Source organism: Leptosomus discolor, chromosome Z (assembly GCF_034619465.1).
Source record: "Leptosomus discolor isolate bLepDis1 chromosome Z, bLepDis1.hap2, whole genome shotgun sequence".
Lineage (NCBI taxonomy): Eukaryota > Metazoa > Chordata > Aves > Leptosomiformes > Leptosomidae > Leptosomus > Leptosomus discolor.
In genome coordinates, this window is record NC_141419.1 from 79,463,707 (window position 1) to 79,488,757 (window position 25,051).

The 25,051-nt window shown below is 38.7% G+C and overlaps 1 protein-coding gene across 2 annotated transcripts in view; it reads right to left on the reverse strand.

Moving 5' to 3' along the window:
* Positions 1-900: 900 nt before the first annotated feature.
* Positions 901-25,051, reverse strand: part of WDR70 (WD repeat domain 70) — a 141,745-nt gene continuing 117,594 nt past the window's right edge. For both annotated transcript variants that reach the window (XM_086479321.1, XM_086479322.1), the window contains 5 exons: positions 14,625-14,725; positions 13,059-13,138; positions 9,412-9,528; positions 8,909-9,071; positions 901-1,010 (listed from right to left, as the gene is read on the reverse strand). In XM_086479321.1, the coding sequence (XP_086335447.1) occupies positions 926-1,010; positions 8,909-9,071; positions 9,412-9,528; positions 13,059-13,138; positions 14,625-14,725 (546 nt within the window). In that variant the 3' untranslated portion in view covers positions 901-925. The remainder of the gene's footprint in view (positions 1,011-8,908; positions 9,072-9,411; positions 9,529-13,058; positions 13,139-14,624; positions 14,726-25,051) is intronic.

Genomic DNA, 25,051 nt, shown 5'->3' on the forward strand with positions numbered 1-25,051 from the left:
TGCCCTTCACTTTATGACATTTAGAACAGCAATTTTGTGTTAAACCATGAAAAACAGTTTCTAAAGGATAGTATCAGTCTTCAGAGAGGGTGAGGTAGGATATACATATTTCAGGCGCACAACGAAGTCAATAGGTACAAAGGCCTGGTAGCAGATACACAGCTCTGCTCTATCCTAACACTTATCAATACAAACTAATACGGATAGGAAGCCTGAACAAAATTCTGCATCGACTAGGCAAACAATCATGTTATTTTTTTAAAATGAGCTGACATCATTCCAATGTCACATTGTTGAAAATTAAAAGCTGTATAAAATACTACTGTGAGATACCGCACGTGCTTACAAGGAACATCATTCAAATACGGACAGACGCTAGAAAATACGTTTTCTAAAATTCACATAGAAGTGTGAACTGAATTGGAACACGTGTGAACACAAAAATTAACTAAACTGAATTATTACGCATTAATTAATCTAAGTAAAAGTGTAAACTTTGTTACACTTATAACGAAGGGAGTAATTTCCTAGATCTTAACTAGAAAAAAAAATATAAAGGAGTCTGAGAAAATGTATTAAATCATTTAACACTCTCATGACACAGCATTCGTAAAGTTGGTAGTAATTAAAAAAAAAATTTGGCAATATAATGACTTTACTAGAGTTCTTTTTATATAGAAATACTTTTCACTTAAATTGCAAAGCTGAATAACTGACATAGCGAGGTCTTTTCACAATGTAATTAATTTCCTGTTACAAAATTCAGATGCAGGATTACAATCCAGTGTAATGCAACAATCCCTTTTCACACTGCAGCAACTGTAAGTTCATATGAAGTAATTTTTGCTTTCAAATTTTCAAAATGAAGAAATAAACGCTGCACTTTTTTTCAAATGCTCTAAAATTATTCATTAAACCAAATTTTTCAAATTTTTCGTTTTTTCCACTCTGGCTTGTCTGTTTCATCATCTTCTGGTTCCACTTCTGCAAAAACTGTTTTCGGCTGTGTCCTAGAAGACATTAAAAAGATTAAAATAATAGTCAGGCTACAATTCTTTATCAGAAACTGTATTAGACACGCGCTAGACACAAAAAACATCCTTTCTATACTTAAAAAAGAGCATCCTAGACTTGACTGTTTTTCATTTTCAACATCAACCTATCAACTAACCTTCTAAGAACTGAAGCAACTTGCAGCTCTCAAGCAAAGAACAAGCATAACAAACACACATCTTTTGCAAGTATTATTTCCCAATCAACTCACAATCATTACCTGAGTATTCCATGAATAAAATTAAGACAGAAGCAAGGAATAAATCAATTTAATACGATGCTAGAAAAATGCAGCCACAGGTCTTCTCATTCCATGATTTTAAAAAAGAAACCTCCATTTTGATACACTGTAGTATCAGAGCAGTAAGTGAAAACAGAACAGCTAAGCCAGAAACCTGGCTTATCGTATGCATGAAAAAACCCAGCTTCTCCTCCAGAGACTTTACCCAGCACTACCGTAACATAAAAAACAAATGACCTTCATATGAGAACACAGTGTATCCTACAGTCAAGCTTGATGGTATCTATTCCTCCACTGTTTACTTGTATTTTAAATAACACTTAAACTTTATAAAAATAATTATTGATTACTTTTTAAATGAACACAGTATCAAGTAGCATTTCAATAAACTGTTTGGACATTCAGTTCCCCTGTTTTACACTTTAATCACTGCATGGTCCCCTTTTCCAGCCTAGTTCTCAGCACAATCACTGCAGAGCTGAAACTACTAGACTTCTGATGCTGGCTGTGCTCAACTTCTCATTACAACAGACATCACAAAGTATAAAGCACAGCCAAGGCAGTCATCATCATCTCATTAATGTATTAACTAATGTTTTTACAGCAGTCTAAGGATGTGAAGCACTAACAACTTATTTGGCAGAGTCTACAAAATGCATAAACTTTAACAAAATTGTGTCTGCCTTACTTAACACAAAAGGCATAATTCAATGTTGCCACTGACTTTGAAGAGTAACAGCAAGCCACCACCTGCTGAAGGGCAGGATTCTCCACGCGTTCAATATGTGGCACAAAATAGATCTAAAGTCACTAAAATTAGTCAAAGGCAACTTCCCTTATATACAGGATCTTTCTATTGGCCTGCCTTCTCCTCCATCGCCTAAACTTGCCATGGAGGTAAGCAGTATACTAGGACATTCCAGAGATCGTCCTGCTGCAGGACTCTATTGGCACATTGTCCCTGAGTGAAGGCTTACACCTCGTTACACCTAAGCAGCCCTTGTACCCAGATGAGGACCTACACTACTGGAAGTTAGACGGGTCATTCTGCTCTCCGTGGAAGGTAGAACTAAGATTTTAAAAAGATTTCCAATTTAAAATTTCATTAGAAAATAGTGACATAAACTCTACCTAACCAATCACTGAAAGAGGATTTAAAACAAAACAAAATCAACATTCAACGCAAAACAGACACCAGGGATGAAGGCTTTAGTGGCTGAAATACTGCATTTTGTTAGCTGCTGAAGAGGTGGAATGTATAGAATCTTTTTTTTTTTTTTTTTCCAAAACACACTAATAGAAGTTTATTTAGCCTGTTTTAACAGTGCACCTTCCTTTTATCACAATAGACAAAAGGCATCTAAATGCCAGGTCATTATCAAGATGCTTGTTAGTAAAGCACAACTAATAAAGTGTAAACCTATCACTTCTGACCAAAAAACCTGCAACTTTCACAATTCCGGTTAGAAACTTCCAATCAAGAAGAATGACTTAATTTGTGAAACAAGCAGCAGAACCTGTGTATCTTCAAGGACAGGAGTGGCACAGAGAAAAGTTACAGTCTTCAGCTAATGTGAGTATGGTACTGAGTCTAGTAAAGCAAAAACATACAGAGGAAATAAAGTCTGCTTCCTACTTCATTTTTTAAAATTACCATGAAACAGCTATAGACTCAGCTCAGCTGAAATGTAAACTGTTCTACCTCCACAAGCTACACAGCGGTAACTGGGGCATCTAGGGTGATTCAAATGCCCAACCATTTTAAAGACATAAGCATAGAAAACACTGTTTTAGTTATAGCATTATCAGCAATGATCATTCAATTTAAATCGAAATTGTTCTGCTAGTAACTGCACTAGAGATTGCTAGTGTAGTAGCAGTTTGTTCCATGATTAACATTTATACAAAAATTATCAAAACATATTTACTACTTCAAAATATTTCTGTTTCTGAGGGCTAAATAATACATGTGGAAAGCTGTGTTCTGTATCCCCATCAACTTTCTCAATTTTATTTATTCTTGACTTTGGGGATTGATTTCAGTTTGTTAGGGATCTGCTTGGCAGATCCCATGGGAGACTGCCACAGAGGGCAAAGGGGCTCAGGAGAGCTGGCTGATCTTTGAGGACAACCTCCTCAAAACACATTCCATCCCATGTGCAGAAAGGGCAGTCTGGTGGAAGCCTAGTATGGATGTGCAGGGATCTCCTGACAGAGATAAACCCCAAACACCAAAAAGGAAGCACACAGACAGAGGAAGCAAGGACAGCCTTAGCCAAGAGGAAGAGGCATTATGTAAAAACATAGGAACTGAGTTAGGAAAGCCAAAGCTCATCTGGGATTGAAACGGTAAAGAAATGTGAAAGGCAACACTAGGGGCTTCCAAAGGAATACTAAGGAAAATGTGCTCAATTGGGCAGGTAATCCACTAATGTAGGACATGGAAAAGGTCAAGATAGTTACTGGTTTTCTTTGGCTCCACTTTTACTGAGAAGGTCTGTCCTCAGGTCTCTGATGACCCCTACACTACCAGCAGAATCTCTGGGAGGGGGCGAGGCATTACCAACAGAAGAGAGACAGTGAGTATGTAGCTCATTGAACATACACCAATCCATGAGTTCAGATGGGAAGGATCCAAAGGTGCTGAGGGAGCTGGCCAGTGTCATCACAAGGGCACTCTATCATCTTTGAGAGGTCATGGTGGTTGGGGGAGGTTCTCAATGACTAGAAAAGGCAAACATCACCATCTTTACAAAGAGCAAAAGGAGGATTTGGGGAACTACAGTATGGTCTACCTAACCTCGGTCCCTGGGAAGGCTATGGAACAAATCGCCATGGAAGGCATTTCTAGGCACATGAAGGACAAGAAGGTGATAGGAAACAGCATGGATTTAGCAGGGGATACTATGCCTGCCAACAAGACTGCTGGAACAGGCTGCCCCAAAGGGTGTTATGGAGTGTCCGTCCTTGAGGACATTCAAACTTGGCTAAACAAACCTGAATCTAACCAGACGTGAGCAACCTGATCTAAGTGGACATGCTTTAAGCAGAAGGTTGGACTAGATGACTTCCAGAGGTCCCTTCCTACCTAAATTATTCTATGATCCTATATTTCCACATGATCGTCAGCTGAAACCAGTATCTCATACACTGACAAATGCATTCCTATTGTGGGTTACACTAACAGGCTGCAAACAAAAACAGGAAAACAAACTAACATGATTTATTCATACCACGTGCTTCTCTTTATTTCACTGTTTTTCAACATATTCAGATATACAGACCCCTAAAATATTTCCAGAGGCCATGCAGACTGCTTTAGAGTCACCATAACCCCTCTGGTTATGAGCTGTTTTTCTTAGTTACCTTTCGGGGATCCAATAAAAGCAGCTCATTGACATCTGAGTTTCATAGACTAGCAGCTAAAAAAAATACTGCTACAGCTAAACCAGCTGGAGATGACAATTGCATATCACTCCATGTGACTCATGTCACAGCAACTTTTGAAATTTGTGTTTATATCACACGGAAAACAAAGAAAAAAGAAGATTTTCAAGCATGCTTGGAAACCACAATAATGTCATAAAGGCTACTTCCAGACTGAAAAGTAAAGATTTTCAGCATCAGGCCCCTTTGTATTCCTTAACCCACCAACCAGCCTGACTCTTCTCTGAATCTCAAGGGCTTCCCTCTCAAAACTACCAATTTCCAAAAAAGATTTAGCTTAAATATACCAACAGGTGCCAGCAAAATCACTGTTACAAAACATTCTGAACATTCTGTTCAGTCCTGCTTCAACTAAAGATACTTGAGCCACTACATGAACAACACTTCTCACACTGGTACAGCCACTGAGAAAAAGATTGAGTGAACAGAGCACAGCTATAGGCTGTTTTTTCAAGTCATTCCCTTTTGCCTGTGACAAGCAGCAATGACAAAGACAGCAAAACAGGGGCAACACCACTAAACTGAAAGGTATTTTCTAAGAACTCTGCACTGTGTTGGTGGGGAGGGAAATTTCACCCTCACCTTCCCTATGGCACAAAGGAAAGATACATCTGGGCCTCATTAGGCCCTCAGCTACAATGCTTTGTAATTCCCGCTGATCCTTCAGAGGGACATCCGAAGTCATTTATAGTATCTCTGTGCAGCTGTGTTAAAACAAACAGCTCACAAAGAATGTAATTTTCAAACATTTACAACTGATGCCTCAAGTTCCTTTCCTGTAGTTCTTTACTTGAAATCTTCAATCTGTCCTTCCTTTCCTTTCACTCCACTGGAATGGCTCTTGCCAAGGTCTCTAACAAGATTTTTCCTGAAAAATCTCAAGACCTTTTCTTTATCCTCATCCATTATGACTTTTCTGCTGTGTTGATCCCATCTTTTTTGACACTTTATTCACACTGGGCTTCTGTGACATGTCATCTCCTGATTCAGCATGTACTTATCATCCCCAGTATCCTTTTCAGCAGCATCTGTTTTTTCACCCATCCTTTTGCCTCTTACGTACTTCCTCCTCCGTTTCTCACTCAAACTTTAGGAGAAACAGAAAGGTCAGGCTAACGATAACAAGCTTGAAAAAATTTTCAAGTGATAAATAATGCAAATGACTATTTAGCCTGAAGAATAAATTAGATGCCTTTAACTCCAACAAAAAGGAAATATTTTTACATATGATGTATAAACTAACATCCAAAGTCATGTTGCAGGTATTTCTAAATTACTGAAGTGAAAACACAATTTAAAAAGCATGAAATCAGTTACCTGATTTAGAATGACCTATCAGTATGAATCAGGACCAGACGAACTCTAACCCAGTCATCACAATCAGGGTTATGAAAACTCTGATCAACCAGAAAAAAAGCTTTTCTCATTCTTCTCAGTCTACAATCATTTAATAACCACCACTGAAGAAAATTAAGTAACCCTAAGTTTCCTTAGTCATTTTCTTCAAAAGGAAAATGAAAAACTGTAAGTGAATAACCATCTGTTAGAAAACACAAAACCAAAAGCCTTCTCACCCAAGATACAGCAAGTGGATAGTTTTGTACCATATTTAGGTGAAAATTTACCACAAGAAAAGTAGAAAAACTGATAGCTGGGAAATCAAGTGGTAAAAAGAATAAACAGTATTTAAAAAAATGAAATGTGCTGGGTGTACGTTTCCTAGGTGTCGAGACAGTAGGTAATTTTAAGTAGGTATGAGAATATCACCCTTCCTAACTCTATACTGTAGAGTAACTCTACAGTATATCTTATGCTATAGCTAAAGCAGCCAGTTTCCCTAGGTTTGTATATTGCTTGTTATTATGAACTCCTGATTTTAACAGGGCCACCAGGGACACTCTTACAATCCACTATTATGTGATAACTTATATCAATTACTTGTAATTTGCATATTTTATTAAATATGCAACTGTAAGGACATCTGTAAGATGCTTTATATACTGGGTAAATACACATGCCCTGTAAAGTCAGATATTGAAACAATTAACACACTTTTCTATATTATCTGTGTGTGCAGGCAAGCAGCTAATGAAATTTATGACTGCCATTGGTCTGCAGCTGTTAATACAGACCTCCATTTCTGAAAATTAAGAACATAACACAATTATAAAGTTTTTTGCATTTCAGCATTATTATTAAAAATAATAACAACAACAATATGCTCTTTGCATAGAAGACATCTTAAAGTCAAGCTATTAAAGCAAGGATAACGGCAGTTTCGCTAGCATGAGATTTATCATCTGACAAAACCATCAAGTCAGCATGCTGTTGGCTGCAGTCCAGTTCCCCCACATACATATCACCGTCTGGTGTGTAAGTTAATAGCAGCCTGGACTTGCATCCTCCCCACCTTTCAGCCATCTCTCTTCCCCTGCAGCTACATCTTTAACAAGAAACTGTAATGAGATATGCCCACCTGACACAGTAAGCCTCCTGTAATACAGCTATGTTTTAAAACTTTCATATCTACTACATTGCAGGTGTCAGGGATGAAACTTAATATACAATCAATGAGGTTACTGAGCCAAAAACATACCGAGGTATCCATCTACCTGATGGAACGTGACATTATATTTACTTTTGAGAATGGATAGTTGCATATCTGAAATAAAACCGGGTGCCTACACATTCACTGTAAATTTCATCTCTAGCAAACATGAACTCTTGAACAATTAAAAATCAGTATTTAGCATATTTATTACAACAATGGTTACAGAAACAGGCTTTCAAATATTCCTTCTTTGGTACCAAAAGTGATACTGCATTGATTTGACATACAACATCAAATGCCATACTTATTAATTACTAGTATGTCATACTTATTAATTACGCATTCAAAGCGAGGCTCGGTCACTGACACTCTCAAGCTGCTTTGGAACAGCTATTCAGTTATCTTTGTGAACACGTGGGTCAAGTCAGAAAATAAGCGTCACCACTAGAAACAGTTTGAGTTTCTGGAAGAGGTGGTGATTGTTTCACTAAAGAGCTAAATAGTAATTAAAAAAGTACAGTCAGTAAGTACTAATGAATGTACAGCCTAGGAGATAAAGCACTGGGATGCAAACAAGAAAAAAATAGTTTGTTATTGGCAGATCATTCTGTGCAAACTATTTAATCTCTTCAAAACTTCTTCCTTATAAACACTAATACTACTAAATACTACTTATACTAGATAATTATTTTGTGTAGCAAAAACATCAATGATAATAACAAAATGTGAAAATTTTAGTAATTTTTAAAGTGGTAGTTTCTGTTCATTAGTATGAACTGTATTTATTTAGTATATTTTACTACTATTGTGAATGTATTTATTTAATGGTTTGAATTGTATTCATTTTTAGAAAAGAAAATCTTTGGTAGAAAGCATTCTAGAAGTGTATTGCACAAGTTTCATTGTAACACATACACACAAATACCACACTCACACACAGGAGTTTAAATCAAGTAGTTACCATCTGTGGGATTACTGAGATTTTGTATCATAATCCCGATGAGGCTCTTTAATTAATGTAACAACAACTGAACATTTATTTCTTTACGTTGAAATTCTGGTAGGAGATTTTATCTGTGCAAATTTTAATATCACTATACCTCTAACACCAAGTTAATTCAAGCAGGTGCTCAGGTCCTTATGCAGGAAAAATTCAAATAAAATCTTAGGACATTCAAGAAGTCACCTAAAATACGCTATCATAACACCAAGTAAATACTTTGAAGGTTTAACCTAAGAATCAGTCAGAACTAGAGGGCATATTGGAAAACTTATAATCCTAGTCTGTCAGTGGGACAGTACCTTATTAAAATGTATATTGAAATTTCAGACATTGATTTGGAGAAGATTCGAAATTCTAATCAACTTACAAAGCTTTAAAACAATTTTCTAGCACTGACAGGCACATTTTAAAAATGGTAATGTCAAATTTCAACAATTTAACCTCCTGGAAATTGGTATCTTCATAAAAGGGTATGGCATACTCTTGGTAGCAATCCAGAAAAGGCAAAGTATACTATTAAAAATGCGTGTCTTCAAAAATGTGTGTCTCTTATTTTTGCCAAACTCCCACTGGCCTCCAGAAATATTACTTGTATTTTTAATTGTTTCCTTACTTAGCATATGCTGGAGCAACCCAGTACGGATTCTCCTCCGCCTCCTTTGCATGGCGTAAAATAGCCTCTCGAGGGTTGCTATCATCTGTTTTATCCAGTGCAATATTCTTGACTATATATGATGACAAGGTACCTCCATGAGTTCCAACACGCCCACCACGACCTGTAGCAAAAAGAGTATTTCAGAGAAAAATATTTAAGAAATAAACAGAGACATGTTGTATTGTGTCTTTAACAGTGATCTGATACAAAGAAGTTAGTAATTTCGAGCTGCATTCATGTGTTTTACTGATTAAATAACTTAAAGGAAGTCATTGTCATTAATGTATTCCAAGCAAGCACTCCAATCAAAGACCAACATCTTACAGTGCTAGACACTGCCCATACATATATAGTAGAGCAGCCACCCAAAAAAGTTTGAATGCAAATCCAAACGAGTGTAGATCCCAAGCATGATGGTCCCCTTGGCATACGACAGTCCGGAATGATTATGCCTAGATTACCTGGTCCTGCTACTGGAGGTTCAGGTTTGTGAGACTTCATGGGGTCCAGCCTATCCTTCTCCAGCTGTTTCCTTGTGCTTCGCTGTCGAGGTTCACGGAACATTGGAAGTGCATGGGCTAAAGGGTCAGAGTTTGCAGGAAAAGAAATGTTAGAAATTTTCTCTTTAAGGTTTGAATTGCAAAGACTGGGATTCTTCCTTGCAATGGAAAAGGTGGCAGAAGCAGCCTCCTAGTTCTTCTGTATCTAGGCAATGGCTTACTGAGCTGTATTTCAGAGGGCTTCTTTCTGCTGAATTTTTCAAAGATGAAAGCACACACATTTCCAGGGTTCCTTCAGGCAGGAGACTTTAATCTGAAATACTGTTTGCACAGTTTATGCATATTTAATTTATTCCTCTGTCATTCCGTTCTCGACATTAGCATTGTGACCAAACGGTTGCTCTTGCCTGAACTTCCCATGTTTCTACAGCTTTCTAATATTCTATGAGCATGAAAAAACCCTAGGTGCACTTTTGGATCTGAAACAGAGAGGAGCGGAATCCCTTCAATGATCCAGAATGTAATGTTTCTGAAAATGAAGTCACAATCATGTTCTTTCTTAAATTATGGATTAATCAAAGTTCGAAGAATACCCATAACTGAGACAACCTGGCTAAATTATCAAGACTTAAAACTTCTATTTCCTCATAAACCTGCTACAGTACCTTCAATCACAGTAACGGTTTTGGTCTGCTCAGACAAGGGACAAATTTGTCAGCAACAGAGAAACACCATGCTAAGGGATACAGTTTTCTTGTGGTGAGGTTTAGCTCTCACAATCAGTTGTGCTGATTTTTGCTGTTTCCCAAAATGTTGGAAATAGTGCTGGGGTCAAAAGACCTAACAAAGACAAAACCTAACCAAATAAATCTTAAATTTATGGGCCGTATCTCTATATTGAACAAAAACCAGAAGGCAGCATCCAGGGATCTATCAGTTTGATTTTCAGCTTATTTCTGGAAGCTTGCTCAATTTATTAGACTGAGTGAAGTCACAGCCAGGTGACACAGCAGTAGATCTTTGGAAAAAATGTTTAGGCTTTATTTTTGCAGATTTCATGAAGTACGAAATGCCTAGGACAATTTACTGGCAAGCACTAAGCCTGTTCGGTTTGCATGGAGCATCTGAGGTGACTAATGCACAGATACAAGCTTTTGCCATTTGTGGAGTCAAGGTTGCCTAAGGGAAACCCAAACTGGGTATTCCTATGTTTTAAAAGTAACAGCTAATCCCTCAAATAACATTCCTGCATTTTAAATAGCCATTACAGGCAATCCTGAGGTTAAGGAGCAGCTAGAAGCCCAAATTTAAAAAAAAAAAAAAAAAAAGAGAGAGAGAAGGAAAAAGCAGTCTGTTCACTTTGCAAAAAGGTCTGAGATCTGCAGTTCTTTCCAGTTCTATCTGTAAGCTTAAAAGACAGACATCTAACCTCTGAAAAGTTTCAAAAATATGCAAATTTTAAAATTGCAAAGCAAATCCTTACAACTTTTTTTGCATCGTTTTATGTGGAAGTATCCTCACTTAGTTTCAAAGTGATGTGGAAGAAACAGTTAAACAGCTAAAATGCAGTGATAAAATTTCAAAACATAATTGGGACCTAAATCTTTGAATGGCATTTATAAATGCCATTGAATACACAAGTTCCAATAGGTTTTAAGCAGCAAGTTTTTTAAAAAAAATCACAAAAGCTCTTTACAGTATAAACACTAATGACAGTGCACACGAAACTATTTAGATAATAGACCATATGCTGATACAGTCAAAGCTGTAATAAGCATGGATTGAGAAGGGCACCTAAAGGAGCTAAGTGTCCCTGATATTTGCCAGCTGCTACTTTACCCACTGCTACCCAAAAACTGGTGCTGGACATTTGCAGCAGTGAGGTAAGTAGGAGACAGCTGTGGCTGGAAAGTACCGGAGACGAGAAACCAGAACTGAAGTGCCTTGATAGTGGCCTGGTTACCAAGACTGGCCAGACCTTTTTATTCTAAACTTTTTTTTGTTTGTTTATTATGCTGCCAAACAACTATTTTGTTCTTCAGAAATGTTTTTAGCTATTTCTAACACCAAGACTACTGGAAAACTGAGCTGAATCCAAACACCGTGGAACTGGAAGAGGATGAAGAGAAGCAGGACAGCACAACTCTGTTCTCATTTCACATGAGGAAACACTACGTAGGACAACTCTAACGTGGAAGGCCAAAATCTCTCAGTCAGCCCCATGCACCAGTATAGGCTGGGGACTGAGCTGCTAGAGAGCAGCATAGGGGAAAGGGACCTGGGGGTCCTGGTGGACAGCAGGGTGGCCATGAGCCAGCAAGGTGCCTTTGTGGCCAAGGCGGCCAGTGGCTTCCTGGGGTGTATTAGAAGGGGTGTGGTCAGTAGGTCGAGAGAGGTTCTCCTCCCCCTCTGCTCTGCCCTGGTGAGACCCCATCTGGAATAGTGTGTGCAGTTCTGGGCCCCTCAGGTCAAGAAGAACAGGGAACTGCTTGAAAGAGTCCAGCGCAGAGCCACAGAGATGATGAAGAGGGTGGAACATCTCCCTTCTGATGAAAGGCTGAGGGAGCTGGGGCTCTTCAGCTTGGGGAAGAGGAGACTGAGGGGTGCCCTCATTCATGTTTAGAAATACGTAAAGGGCGAGGGTCAGGGGGATGGAGCCGGGCTCTTCTCGGTGATGTCCAATGACAGGACAAGGGGCAACAGGTGCAAGCTGGAGCACAGGAGGTTCCACATTAACATAAGGAAAAACTTTTTCACTGTGAGGGTGACAGAGCCCCGGAACAGGCTGCCCAGAGAGGTTGTGGAGTTTCCTTCTCTGGTGACAGTCATTCAAAATCCACCTGGACACGTTCCTGTGTGACCTACTCTAGGTGGTCCTGCTCTGGTAGGGGGGTTGGACTAGATGATCTGTCGAGGTCCCTTCCAACCCCTAACGTACTGTGATTCTGTGACCCCCTTGTCCCCTTTTAAAATTTGCCTTTGAGAAAAGGCACATTACTAAACATTTTATAGCAAGAATGATAACTATTTATGATGCATCAGTGAGCCTTAACATGAACATAAGGTCTTACACAAGTATAACCCTGAGGCTAGAGAGATATTTAAGCTATTTAAAACTCCATTATAACTCTAGGGAAGTTCTAAATTCTGAAAAATCACTTGGAATTTGTTCAAGACCTATCTTCAATGTCTCCGATTTTGCCACTGGTACTGTTAATGTTCCCAAGTGTCAAGACTTCCTATACCCATCTACACTCACCAATATAGTTATGCAAAACTGAAGATTTAAGAAAGCTCCAAAATTTTGGAGGTTTTGGAGGGCTTTGTTTGCTTGTCTTTTACGGAAGTTGACCTTTCAGGTGCACCACGGTCTACAAACCAACCATTAACAACAATTTTACAGAGCATACAGAATATACACCTTTCTGGTTGTGCAAGGCTACAAAAAAATTTGTATGAAGCACTAACAGCTCACTCCAATGATCAGTACTCAATAAAAGACCACAACTATTCAAAGGGGAAAATAAAAAGCTAAATGATTTGCGAATAATTTCAAACTTGAGAAAGAGCTAAGGATACTGCTATAAAGATATGTTTAAATTCCTTACGTGTTATAATGTAATCCTGTGTAAGAGTCTCTGCTTGTCTCTCTTTTCGTTTTGTTTTGACCACACAGAGTTTTGCTCCCCTAGGAGGAAACATACAGCAGTTCAATTGGTCTGTTTATATCAAACAGAAACCATTTTTTATTCAAGACACAGTCTCAAAATTCTATAGCACTTTAAACATTCATGAATGTGTGTATCTCTGCCTGTCCATGCACACGTGAAGGAGGGTAGAGAGATCAGCGTTTCTGCTATAGAGCAGTTTACATGACATATGGAAATAAGGGTGGAAGATTCATTTCACACTTCATTAGTCCACAGTACTTGTAGCGTGCACATTCGAAGTGCTCCTCTCCAAACATGGGCAATGACTTGCTCTTAGCACTCTTCCTAAGCAGCACAGGTGGCAGTTATCTAATCAGAGATACACTATCTGTAACACCACAGCAGGAAAGCCTGCATAAGCCCTGCTGCAGCAAGACTGATTTAAACTGGTATTTTCCTCCTCATGACAAATACCAGGAAATAAAGTGGGCACAAAACTGAGCTAGGGCTCCTGTGGTCTGTGTCTAGGAGACTCCCGGTGCCCTCTCCAGAGGGGTCCAAACAATGACAACTAACTCTCTTGTTCTCTAAATTGACAAAGAGCAAAAAAATAAAACTTATTTCTGGTAATCTTGTAAACCAGAGTTTATCTTCACATCCAAATGTCCAGATCACAGCAAGTATTGAGAAACTGTCTGTGACCTGTAACACAGTATGTTTTTGGACGTCACTGAAACAAAGATAAGCGCATATAAGGGAAGAAAATCTTATTTATACCACTCAGTATAGATAAAGTGTACACTTCCCCCCCCCCCGGCTGACAGGAAGCAAGCATGCCCCAGTTCTCCAGCCAATCCAGGTGGTAAAAGCAAATTAATTGCAAAAGAAGTACTTATAGACCATTCAAGTCCTCTTCTTTTCATTCCAGGCTGACAAGTCACCTTCTGATGAATCACTACCATCTTTCTATTAGATGTATAGGCAAAATCCACAAGTGATAGGTGGGGGTGGGGAAGAAGGCTAGCAGAAAAATGGGAATGTACTTCCTTGGTTTGCTCCCTCTCAAATTGCATCTGTCAGTATTACTTCACAGACACTGAAGTTTAAGCTCATGCGTCTAAACAAGTTTTACTTCAGGAAAAATGAAAGTCATCAGAAATTACGACTATATACAATAAATATCCTCTCAATAACACCACACCAACAACCTCCAAGAGATTATATGAAAGGCTGGTTATTCTAACTGCAGATTTCATGCAACTAAAAAATGGAATTGTTTGTAAATTCAGGTAGAACAGCCAGCATACTGCACCATGAAAAGCCCAGATGAAAATGTTCTGCTTTTCAGAAACAAACTGGTCTGTTTTTCTTTTCTTCCTACTGTTACTAAATAAGTAAAACTTTGCAAAATAAATGTTATTGAACCAGTTTTTCTCATTTCTTAGTATAATCATCGAACCATAGAATCAGGCTAAATTTGAGGAAAAAAATTTATATTCTTAATCATTAATCATGATTACGTACCTCTGGCTTTTGACAGGGTCATAGTACACTTTGGCCAAACCATTTCCTGTACCAACCATGATCTGGTTCAGCTTGGGATGCCAAAGGCAACGCACAACACTCTGAAATAAAGCAACATATTAATGGTGAGTTGGTCATTCAACTAGGTCTTAGAATTAATATTCATATTTTCAAACAGTGGATCAAAGGGATGCTGTAGCAGGAACAAGCTTAAGCATACAAATGAATATGTGAATGAATAAAAGTTCCTCTCCACAGCAGAATACAAGGTAAAAGGTATGACAACACATGGATGTTGGCAGAGAAGGAAGTACAAATTGGTGGCAGCGTGACAACCAGTGGATTCCACAGGCTAACTGCTCCAGGGTCTTTGTAGGCATAATGGAAATGGAAAGTTAAAGGGGACTTGAAGGAGAACAATGAAGTGCTTCAAATATAGCAATGCAGGCCTTCATGGCTTTTGCATTTTTATTTTCAATTCTTAATTCTTCCACCCTGTTCTTTATCTGGTTTTCCCTTCTTCTCACACAGTGCCGACCTTTCACTTGCTGACTGCAGAAACGGAAGAGTAGCTGATTTTCACTCTTCATCCCTTCTTCCCCACAACACCCAGAAGAACTTGGTATTTGAAGCCAATGTCTCACAGCTCTGTCACCCTTCTGGTCAGCAGAGAAACGCATTTTCAAAGACATTACGAGTATTGTTCTTTTGTATATACAGCATGGTTTGCTGTGTGACTTTGAATCTCCATGTGATTACTGTATTCAGTCTGATTCAGCGGGCCAGCGCAGAAACTCTGTAAGACTCGAGCTTCTGACTCAAGAAAGCCAAAGAAGTGGGCACAATCTGCCACGAGGGACAACACGTCTTAACACAAACACAAAACCTGTATGTGCATCTGACTAACTGGGGGGGAAAAAAAAATTAAAAAAAATCTTTGAGAAACAGTTAACATTTTAAAGGGATACTGTCCAAGACTGAAGATCAGTCTTAACAGTGTTTGTGTCACCTATGTAATAAATGTATCCAGAGCTAGCAGGATGCACCATCCTGTTAGTATTTCACTGAACAACGCTCATTTTTCTAGCCCTTTTCTTCCCCCAATCCTACTACTTCTCCCTTCTCAAAAGCCAAGAACAGACTCTTCTCAAAGTGAGTTAATAATTCAATATCCAACCACTATCATCCATCTATCATTAAAGTATCTATATATACACTTTTTCAAAACATATATAATACAGCACATGAAATTCACAAAATGGGAACCACTAATGTCTTAAGAAGAGAAATGCAGCAAAGCTAAAATACAGTCAGGGCTGTATAGCCCTGTAACTTGGGAGATGAGAACCATCTAATCTGGAAGAGAATGGTTATGTATCAGCTCTAGTGATTCCTGAATCACTTCCCATTTCATGTTCCATATGATTTCTGGTTTGGTCCAGATCCCATTTGTTTGAATGTTATGAGGCACATAACGTAAAAAAATACTGAAAAAATTCTGAAGCCCATTCAGCCATCATGAATCAGAACTTCATTTTACTAGAAGATGATGGATGACTCTCTTCTGAGCTGTTTTTCGTCTTTGTGCTCTTGTTTAAGAAGAAAAATTGAGTGAAATGGGTTTACATGAATCAACTGACCATTCTTTACAAGGTTCCTCTCTAAAACATCCTCCTTATACATAGATACACACACATTACATCTTCCTGTTTACTTACAGGTACGACTAAACCTGGCTTGCTTATTACGAGACAACTAGAGGATAACAATCTTTTCACAGGTAACTCCAAAGTTGATAATGCATTTTGTCCATGATCCCTGCCACAAGCAGCCAAAATAACCAATACAAGGTTGCTAATAAGTTGCTTGATTTAAATAAGAGATTGTTATATATAATTATGTAATGCTCAAAATGCTACAGTAACTCTAAAACACACAAAGCTAACAACCAAAGCATTGAAGGTCAAAGGTGGGTGGCCTTTTGTTTTATTAATATTTACTGCATGTGTTCAGCCACCCTTTTTAAACTTTGTCATTAACGTGGTTCTCCACTTTCTACTGTCAAGTATATGTATTTTATAGCATGGTACTGGATACCAGCCAAGAAAAACAAAGCGTGAGACAGTGTGGCTCAGCACTGATGGGGATTGCTAAGCTTCCAACTTGTCAAACATGCACAGCACACTTAAAACCACCATGGCACGTGCTCCAGAGCAGGCAAAAGAAACTGCCATTAAATGCAGCCCTATAAATCTTCTGAAATGGTAAAACCCATCCTGAATATAATTTGTTAAAAACTAAACAAATACAAGCTCTGAACATGCAAATAATTTTATTAATCCACTGGCACGTAAACCTACTTTATAAGCAATAATAAAAACGATTTATGCAGATTTTCAGATTATTTTAGAAATGGGCAAAGCTTTAAAAAGACAAAAATACTGAATTCCTGAACTAAATCCTAACAGTTTTTCTCAATCTTATAAACCCAAAGTAGTAAAAATTCTAAACAACTATGCAATACAGGGATCACTGTAGACTAGTTCTTAATACTGGGAGTGACGGGGAAAGAGGAATCTTTATCATACAAAAAAAATTAATTCTTACAGAGCATTTAATCTTCAATGCCTCTAATTTTCCTACTGTTTACACTTAGAATAACTCAGGTAGACATCTTTATCACTGGAAACACTAAACATCAAATTCAGCTCAAAGAAGGTCCTACCTTGCAGCTCTTCAGTCAAATAAGCGTGTTAATAGCAGGAAAAGAAGTGCTTTCCTGGCTTGGCCTACCTATGCACATAGGTAGGCACCCACCTACTGATACCGAATTTTACACAGTTACAGAGTGGCTGTGGTTGGAAGAGAGCTCTGGACATCACCTAATTCAAATCCCCTGCTCCAAGCATGGTCAACTACTACAGGTAGCTCAGGACATTGTCCAGTTTGGATCTGAGTATTTCTAAGGATGGAGACTCTACAGCCTCTCTGGGCAATCTGTTTCAATGTATTACCATCCCCACCATAAAAAAAAAAAAAAAAAAATTACGTTTAAGTGGAATTTCCTGTAATTAGTTTTCTGCCTATCGCTTCTTGTTCTGTCACTAGGCATCACTGTGCTTTCCTTTATCTGCTTCACCCTCCTGTCCCCCTTCAAGTATTTATACATAAAATCCCCCATGAGCCTCCTTTTCTCCATGATGGGCGATCCTAGATCTCTCAGCCTCTCCTTCTGTGCCAAATACTCCATGCCTTTAAACATCTTTGCAGTCCTCCACTGGACTCACTCTAATACGTTCATCCTTCTCCTGTACTAGGAGCTCAGAACTGGACACAGCACTATATGTGTCTCACCAGGGCTCTGAGAGGGGAATAATGGCCTCCCTTGACCTGCTTGCAATGGTCTTTTGCCTGATGCAAATGCCCATGGGCTTCTTGCTGCCACCTTCTGTTTCTCCGAGATGGAAAGGGCATTTGCCATTCACAATCACTTTTTAAGAACAACTCATTCCATTTTTACAACAACATTAGTGTTGGTGGCTAAGGGAAGAGCAACCAATGTCATCTACCTGGACTTGTGCAAAGCATTTGACATTGTCTCACACGACATTCTTGTCTCTAAACTGGAGAGACATGGAATTGACAGATGGACCACTACATCAATAAGGAATTGTCTGGATGGTTGCACTCAAAGAATCAGAGTCAACAGCTTGATGTCCAAGCAGAAACCAGTGATGAGAGGTTTTCCTCAAGGGTCAGTATTGGGACCGGTGCTGTTTAACAGTTTTGTCAGCAACATGGACAGTGGGATCAAGTGCACCCTCAGCAAGTTTGCCAATGACACCAAGCCGTGTGGTGCAGCCGACATGCTGTTGGGCAGGGATGCCATCCAGAGGGACCTGGACAGGCTGGAGAGGTGGGGCCATGCAAACCTCATGAAGTTCAAGAAGGCCAAGTGCAAGGTCCTGCATCTGGGTCAGGGCAACCCCCAATATCAATACAGGTCGGAGGATGAGTGGATCGAGAGCAGCCCTGCAGAGACGGACTTAGGGGTGTTGATGGATGAAAAACTGAATATGAGCCAGCAGTGTGCGCTCACAGCCCAGAAAGCCAATTGTATCCTGGGCTGCATCAGAAGAAGCGTGGCCAGCAGGGAAGTGATTCCGCCCCTCTGCTCTGGTGAGACCCCACCTGCAGTGCTGCATCCAGCTCTGGGGTCCCCAACAAAGGGAGGACACAGACCTGTTGGAGCGAGTCCAGAGGAGGCCACAAAGATGATCAGGGGGCTGCAGCACCTCCCCTGTGAGGACAGGCTGAGAGAGTTGGGGTTGTTCAGCCTGGAGAAGAGAAGGCTCCGGGGGATAACTTATAGCAGCCTTCCAGTACTTAAAGGGGGCTACAGGAAAGGTGGGAAGGGACTCTTGATCAGGGAGTGTAGTGATAGGATGAGGGGTAATGGTTTCAGACTGAAAGAGAGGAGATTTAGATTAGATATTAGGAAGAAATTCTTTCCTGTGAGGGTGGTGAGACACTGGCACAGGTTGCCCAGAGAGGTTGCGGCTGCCCCCTCCCTGGCAGTGTTCAAGGCCAGGTTGGATGGGGATTTGAGCAAGCTGGTGTAGTGGGAGGTGTCCCTGCCCATGGCAGGGGGGTTGGAACTAGATGATCTTCTAAGGTGCCTTCCAACTCAAACCATTCTGTGATTCTATGATTTTAAGCTTGTGCCCTGCAATGGAACCCACACAAACAAGATGGTACTTCAGTTTTAATTGCCCCCGAGATGGGAATTCAGCTGGAAAAATTCAATTAACTAATTCTAGATGCAACACACAAAGACTTAACCTGTTTCTTATAACATTTAAAGCTGAAACAAGACAAATCTATGATTCTGAAATCCAAAAAAATTCCAGGTTTCAGCTTCGGAAATGGAAAATAATGCCTTATTATAACAAATAAGAATGATAGAATGCAGAATGTATCATCATACAAACATCTTCAACATTTGAAAAATAAATTTCTGTAATGGCTGGACGTTTTGGACAGTATATCTTTGGAGCACAAAGTCCTGGAAGCCTGTCATAAAAATCCTTAAAATAATTTTATCCATGGAACTGATGTGCCCAGCTTTGCGACCATAAGATCACAAAATACAGCATTTACAAAAGACAATTACTAGTAACAATTTAAAAACTGTTTGGTACATTTGCTATTGCAAAAGCATTAAGTTCTTCAAATGAAATCAATCTGAAAAGCCTTTGGCTATGTCTATTGCAGTACAAACACAGTAGCCTGCATTGGGAAATACTGGGAAAAGATTGTGAAAATCTTTTTGTTTAGTCAGGCAGGGTAAATATTAAAAATGGTAACGGAAAGAGAAGCACTCCAAATTTACCTTCTTCATTGTCACTGTGAATGACTTAGAATAGATTCAGTAGGTGTTATTGATAGTAGGCCTTTGTAATTATTTTCGGGTAACATATTGCCTTGTAATACTGACTTAAACTGAAAATCAATTAAAAAATTACTACAGAATTTTAAATATATCTTTATTTTACAATCTGGATGAAAATGTTTATCTTGTTAAACAACTGCCTAATAAAATAAGAATATACTACTGGTTGTTCTTGAAACTAGTCCTACCTTTTTCTAAATTTGCTATACTATCGTTTTAAATAGAAAATATTAATTACCCGAACAGTATGTAATTTTTACTTTTTTAAACTAAGCACTATACTCACTTCAGACTCTCAATTCTTTTAAAATAAACTCCAGTTTCAGAAAATTTTACCTATAATAACTTAAAAGCTAATAATATGTGGTAATCTTAAACCATAAAACTCAAATATGTAGAAAGGTGGCAGGCAAAAGTGATGATATCACTATTCCCTCATGTGCTATTCCACCTGCATTTCTTCTGAGACATGTGGAGTTCCAGCTTATGTGCAGTTCTGAGGTGGTTCATAAATGGTCTCACCCCAACAGCCTGTTCTCACCTGGGTGCTTCCCTTTGTATCATATAAGCAGAGCTGTTACTGCAGGTAAACAGTAAACTACACCAAACAATTTTTACATTAGGTTATTCTCCATCTGGGTTAGCTCACTAAGCAACTACACACATGGCTTTGCTGGTACTATGTATGTAACAGCGCTTCAATGGAATTCAACAACAATGCCTCTAAATGAGAAACTGAAGCCTGAAACATAATTTTCTGTAGCATAGAATGAGACATTCATTCTGGCCTAGAAATATACCCCTGTGTTTAACAGGCAAAGTGAAGAATAACTGAAGCAGATTTCTCAGCAAGCAAAAGCCAATTAACTCAAGTGAAGCTGTCCAGAGCACTTGGGTAACACCCTGACAGCAGTAAACAATGCAGAGAGGGCATTTTACAAGGTCAGCAAGAAAAGATTAAAATGATTTGTGGCATAGGAATGGAAAATTTACCACTGAGATAAAACTATGAAGCTGGTATGGTCATAAAACTACAGACTGATGTCAAGGATTGAAAGAATTTTCCTGGATCTTTTCTTATAAAGATGGTTCAAGATTGAAGCAGTGAAGTAAAAATTCAGCTCCCTGGCCCATACTTCAGGTAAAAACATTCAGTTTTACAGCATCGATAGAGCAGATCCAGTATGAAAGGCAGTCTCAGGGAAGTCAGTACAGGTTGGAGGCAGGAAGGTGAGGAAAGGTTAATAAATTCTAGGAAGAGGGACTAGGATCATTAAAGATGTTTCACACTGGGAAGAGGGACTTGCAGAGACTATGAGGGTTGTGAGAAGCTTCGGAGGGGATGCACTATGGAAAACACAGATAAAGCATATTAAGAAAAAAATCTGAGGAAATACAGCAAGCCTTCCTAGTTCCTCTTTATTACAGAGTATGTATGGCCTTCACATGAATGTTAATTCTTAGGCCTCAAATATTTTTCTACCACATTCCGGAGCCTGAGCAGTCACTTAAAGTCTCTAATACCTTTAGAATCTACCAAAACATAAGGTTGCTTGTTATAAAATAAGAAGAGCGTATATAAAGAATGTCTCTTGAAAGTATTACTCACTTCTATCCTCTTTCACTCTGCTGCAAGACAGCTAGGGAAAATTAAGGTTTCCCTCCATCGCCGTCTTCTTGTATTCCTATACTAACATTTTATGTCTGTGAGCTGAAGATGTACAAAAGCATTGACGACTTCTTTTTTGCTTTTCAGTTGAAACTTTGACTGATATCCAACAAAGTGTAACTACCTTTATAAGTATACAAACCTCAAGATAATAGCCGTCTTTTGTTGTTAGCAAAATTTTGCTAAACAGACACATATGTGCATATGCATATACTGATCTAATGCAATACAGAGGTCATAATTTGCTGGAAGACTGGCATGATACCAGGTTTCACCATTTTCAAACGAATTCCAAGGACTTTCATTTTTTTGACATAAATAGGAATCACCATACACTTCTGCAGCACTTAGGTCAATGGAGCTATATTCTTTCCTTGCTACTGGAAAATGGAAAGTAAATTAGAAGGGTCATATTTTACAATGATGATCTAATTTCTTTTCCCTCCTTCAGGAGGTCTTACTGCTTCTCAAAAAGGCATTGCTTTCTGTGGAAACAACCCCTTCTCCCTAAAGACAGTTAAGTTTTTAGGTTAAATACCATGCATTTCTCTCCAAAAATGAACATTTCATGTGAAGTGTATTTTCAGATAACACATGGTAATGCATCAGCTTTTTCAAAGTTCATTTGTAAAGCTTCTACTGCCATGCAGTGAAGAGGAAAGACAAATATGCTTCCACATCAGTTATGCACTGTCGGAATACGTATTTTCAGTTTTTCTTTCTCTTCACTTCAGGTACAGCCTTTCACTCTTCTCTGACAATTTTCGACTCTCAGCCTGCTCATATATCTGCTCCAAAATGTCAGAATCTATTATTTAATTATCTGTACCTATCAGACTTTTAGGCTGAGTTAACAAATTAATGTCCGATCCCACGGTTATTAGTGAAAACTGTTTCAATAAAAGTAGAGAAAACCAAATCTGATAAATGGAGAAGATGCATCTACCCACTTCCACATCTACAGAAAACTATCCTAGAGTGGGTGGAAATCTCTACTGAATGATGCTGTCATACAGCTAATATTCATACTATCTCTGTGGTGAATGTGCACCCAACATCCCACTTGTGAACTGGAAAAAGTAAAAGGTATTTCCTTGCAAAACACCATGAGGAAAAAATACTGCTAATTCCAGATAAATACTGAAAATTGAAATGGAACATGCTAATCCTAGGTTTTCACACTTCTCTAATTGTTGAAGCAAGAATTCATGGGGTCTTGACGTTTCCTTCATATGATGTTTCCACTGATTTTTAAAAGAAGTTTATTAAAATTTAGATAAAGTTCTGTAATCCTAAAATGCAGTTGCTGATGTTTTGACAGTTATGTTTGGAAATCAGGTGCAAGTAAGACAGCATAGACTTGACTCTCAGCTATCACAATCCTTTCACAGAGTGGCAGGCTTTTCTCCTGTAAACTGCCTATGGCCTTAAATCTTTAAATCAATAGACATGAGTGCAAAAGTAACCCAGTGTCACCTACTTTGCTATTGGCAAGGTCAGAGCACAAGAGATGAAATGTCCCAGTGCTTTAGCAGGAGAGAATAAACACCAATGGAGGGAAGTAAAGAACTTAGGTGAGACTTACCTCACCAAACTTAAGATGTCTACACTTCTAATCTTCAGAAGTCTATTCTTTAAATGCCTACAAAAATGTCCAAGTCCCTTTATAGTTAACAGAGAAAAATAAGCATTTCACAGTGGCCTTCATCTAACCTATTTAGGTATCTATTTTAGGACAAGATAAAATCACAGTCTGGATGTGTTTATTTTTCTTTGTTGATTAGAAAAGGAGCCTTGGGTGACTGGATCAGCTGTAGACATCTATATTTGGTCAGGTGAATCCCTGCAGCCTACAATGGCCAAAGTAACTATATAAGAAAAACAAAAAACTAACGAGGAGCTATGTTACAGTATGTTGTGCTACTTACATAAAACTCTCCAGTTCAAGGATAGAGGATCCTGGAAGCCAAATTAAATACCCCTAGTGCAGAAAGAATACAGCAGATACAAACTCCTAAAACTGTCCAACAAATCTTTAGAATCTTGGCTTGAAAGATCAGGTCTAGCTCTGGACATACTTAAAAACTGAATAGGGATAAAACAGAAACAAACACAGCCTGTGTTTGCCCTTATTGCTTACCCTTTTCCTAACATACACTCCAATAAATAATTCCTTCAGAATCTCTTCTGAAGCTATACAATAAAAAAGTGACAGCAAGAGCTACTGCTTTAAGAAAATATTTTTAGTTAGGAAAAGAAAAACTTAAACAAACTTTCTCTCTTTCCTACATGCAAGCTTTGCTTCAGTGGCCATGACGGTATGCGATGGGTTCTGTTTGAACAGTGCTGCTTGGATTTGCTGCACTTGGCTGTCCAGACAGCCAGATAAGCGGCATGTCAGCAGGGAAGATAGTGAACGTGTAAAATGACATTCTGACCATGGTTGTGGACTCTGTAAGGACAGGTCACCACAACAGCGGCCAAATGGGGCTTTTCTGACTGAACTGAGTATTTATCTTGACTGTAATTTTTACAAATTCCAACACTGCTGAAAAAAACCCTGTCAAAATCAGTGAAACTATTTAGCACATCTATTTCATTTTTTCTCCAGTAAAACCCCTACACCATTCGTCATAAAGAACTGCTTGTGCAATGCAGTATCTTTTAAACACACAGGAGCTTAAAACATAATTAAGCAATACTACTTAGGAAACTAACTGATTATTAGTGGTTTTTTTCAAGAAATAGTAATTACCTTTGAAAGTAATATTACTCGTTACCTAAGCCTATAGTTATATTACATTATCTTTATATTTGAGAGGGGTAAGCAATTTCAAGCTTGTGCTGGAGTGAGGAGTCGAATTTCAGTGTGCCTTCCAGCTTAATCTATAGTTCTGGAACTTGCACAACATTAAGTCCCTCTGACTTAAGCGACATGTCTTCACAGAAGAGAAGGAAAATGCACAAAGTTACTTCAGACAAAAATTTACTTCTTTCAAAGGATTTCTACGTCTTTAAATAAAACATTAAAATATTTGGATGCTAACAGCTAAAGACAAAATTTGTCAATGATTGTTCCCCATTCCTGTCTGGCTACTGCCACTTTTAAGTAAGTTGGGTAACCAGGAAAGATACTAAAACAGTGGCTTTCAAGTCTTCTATCTTATAATGAAGGTGTGGCACCATTCAGAAATTTCAGGTACTTGGACCACTGTACAGGGGATACAAATCTAGTCTTCGTACAAATCTTCATGCACATGTTTGAAGCAGCCCACAGTTTTCATGGACTGAAAACGTCTCTGCAAC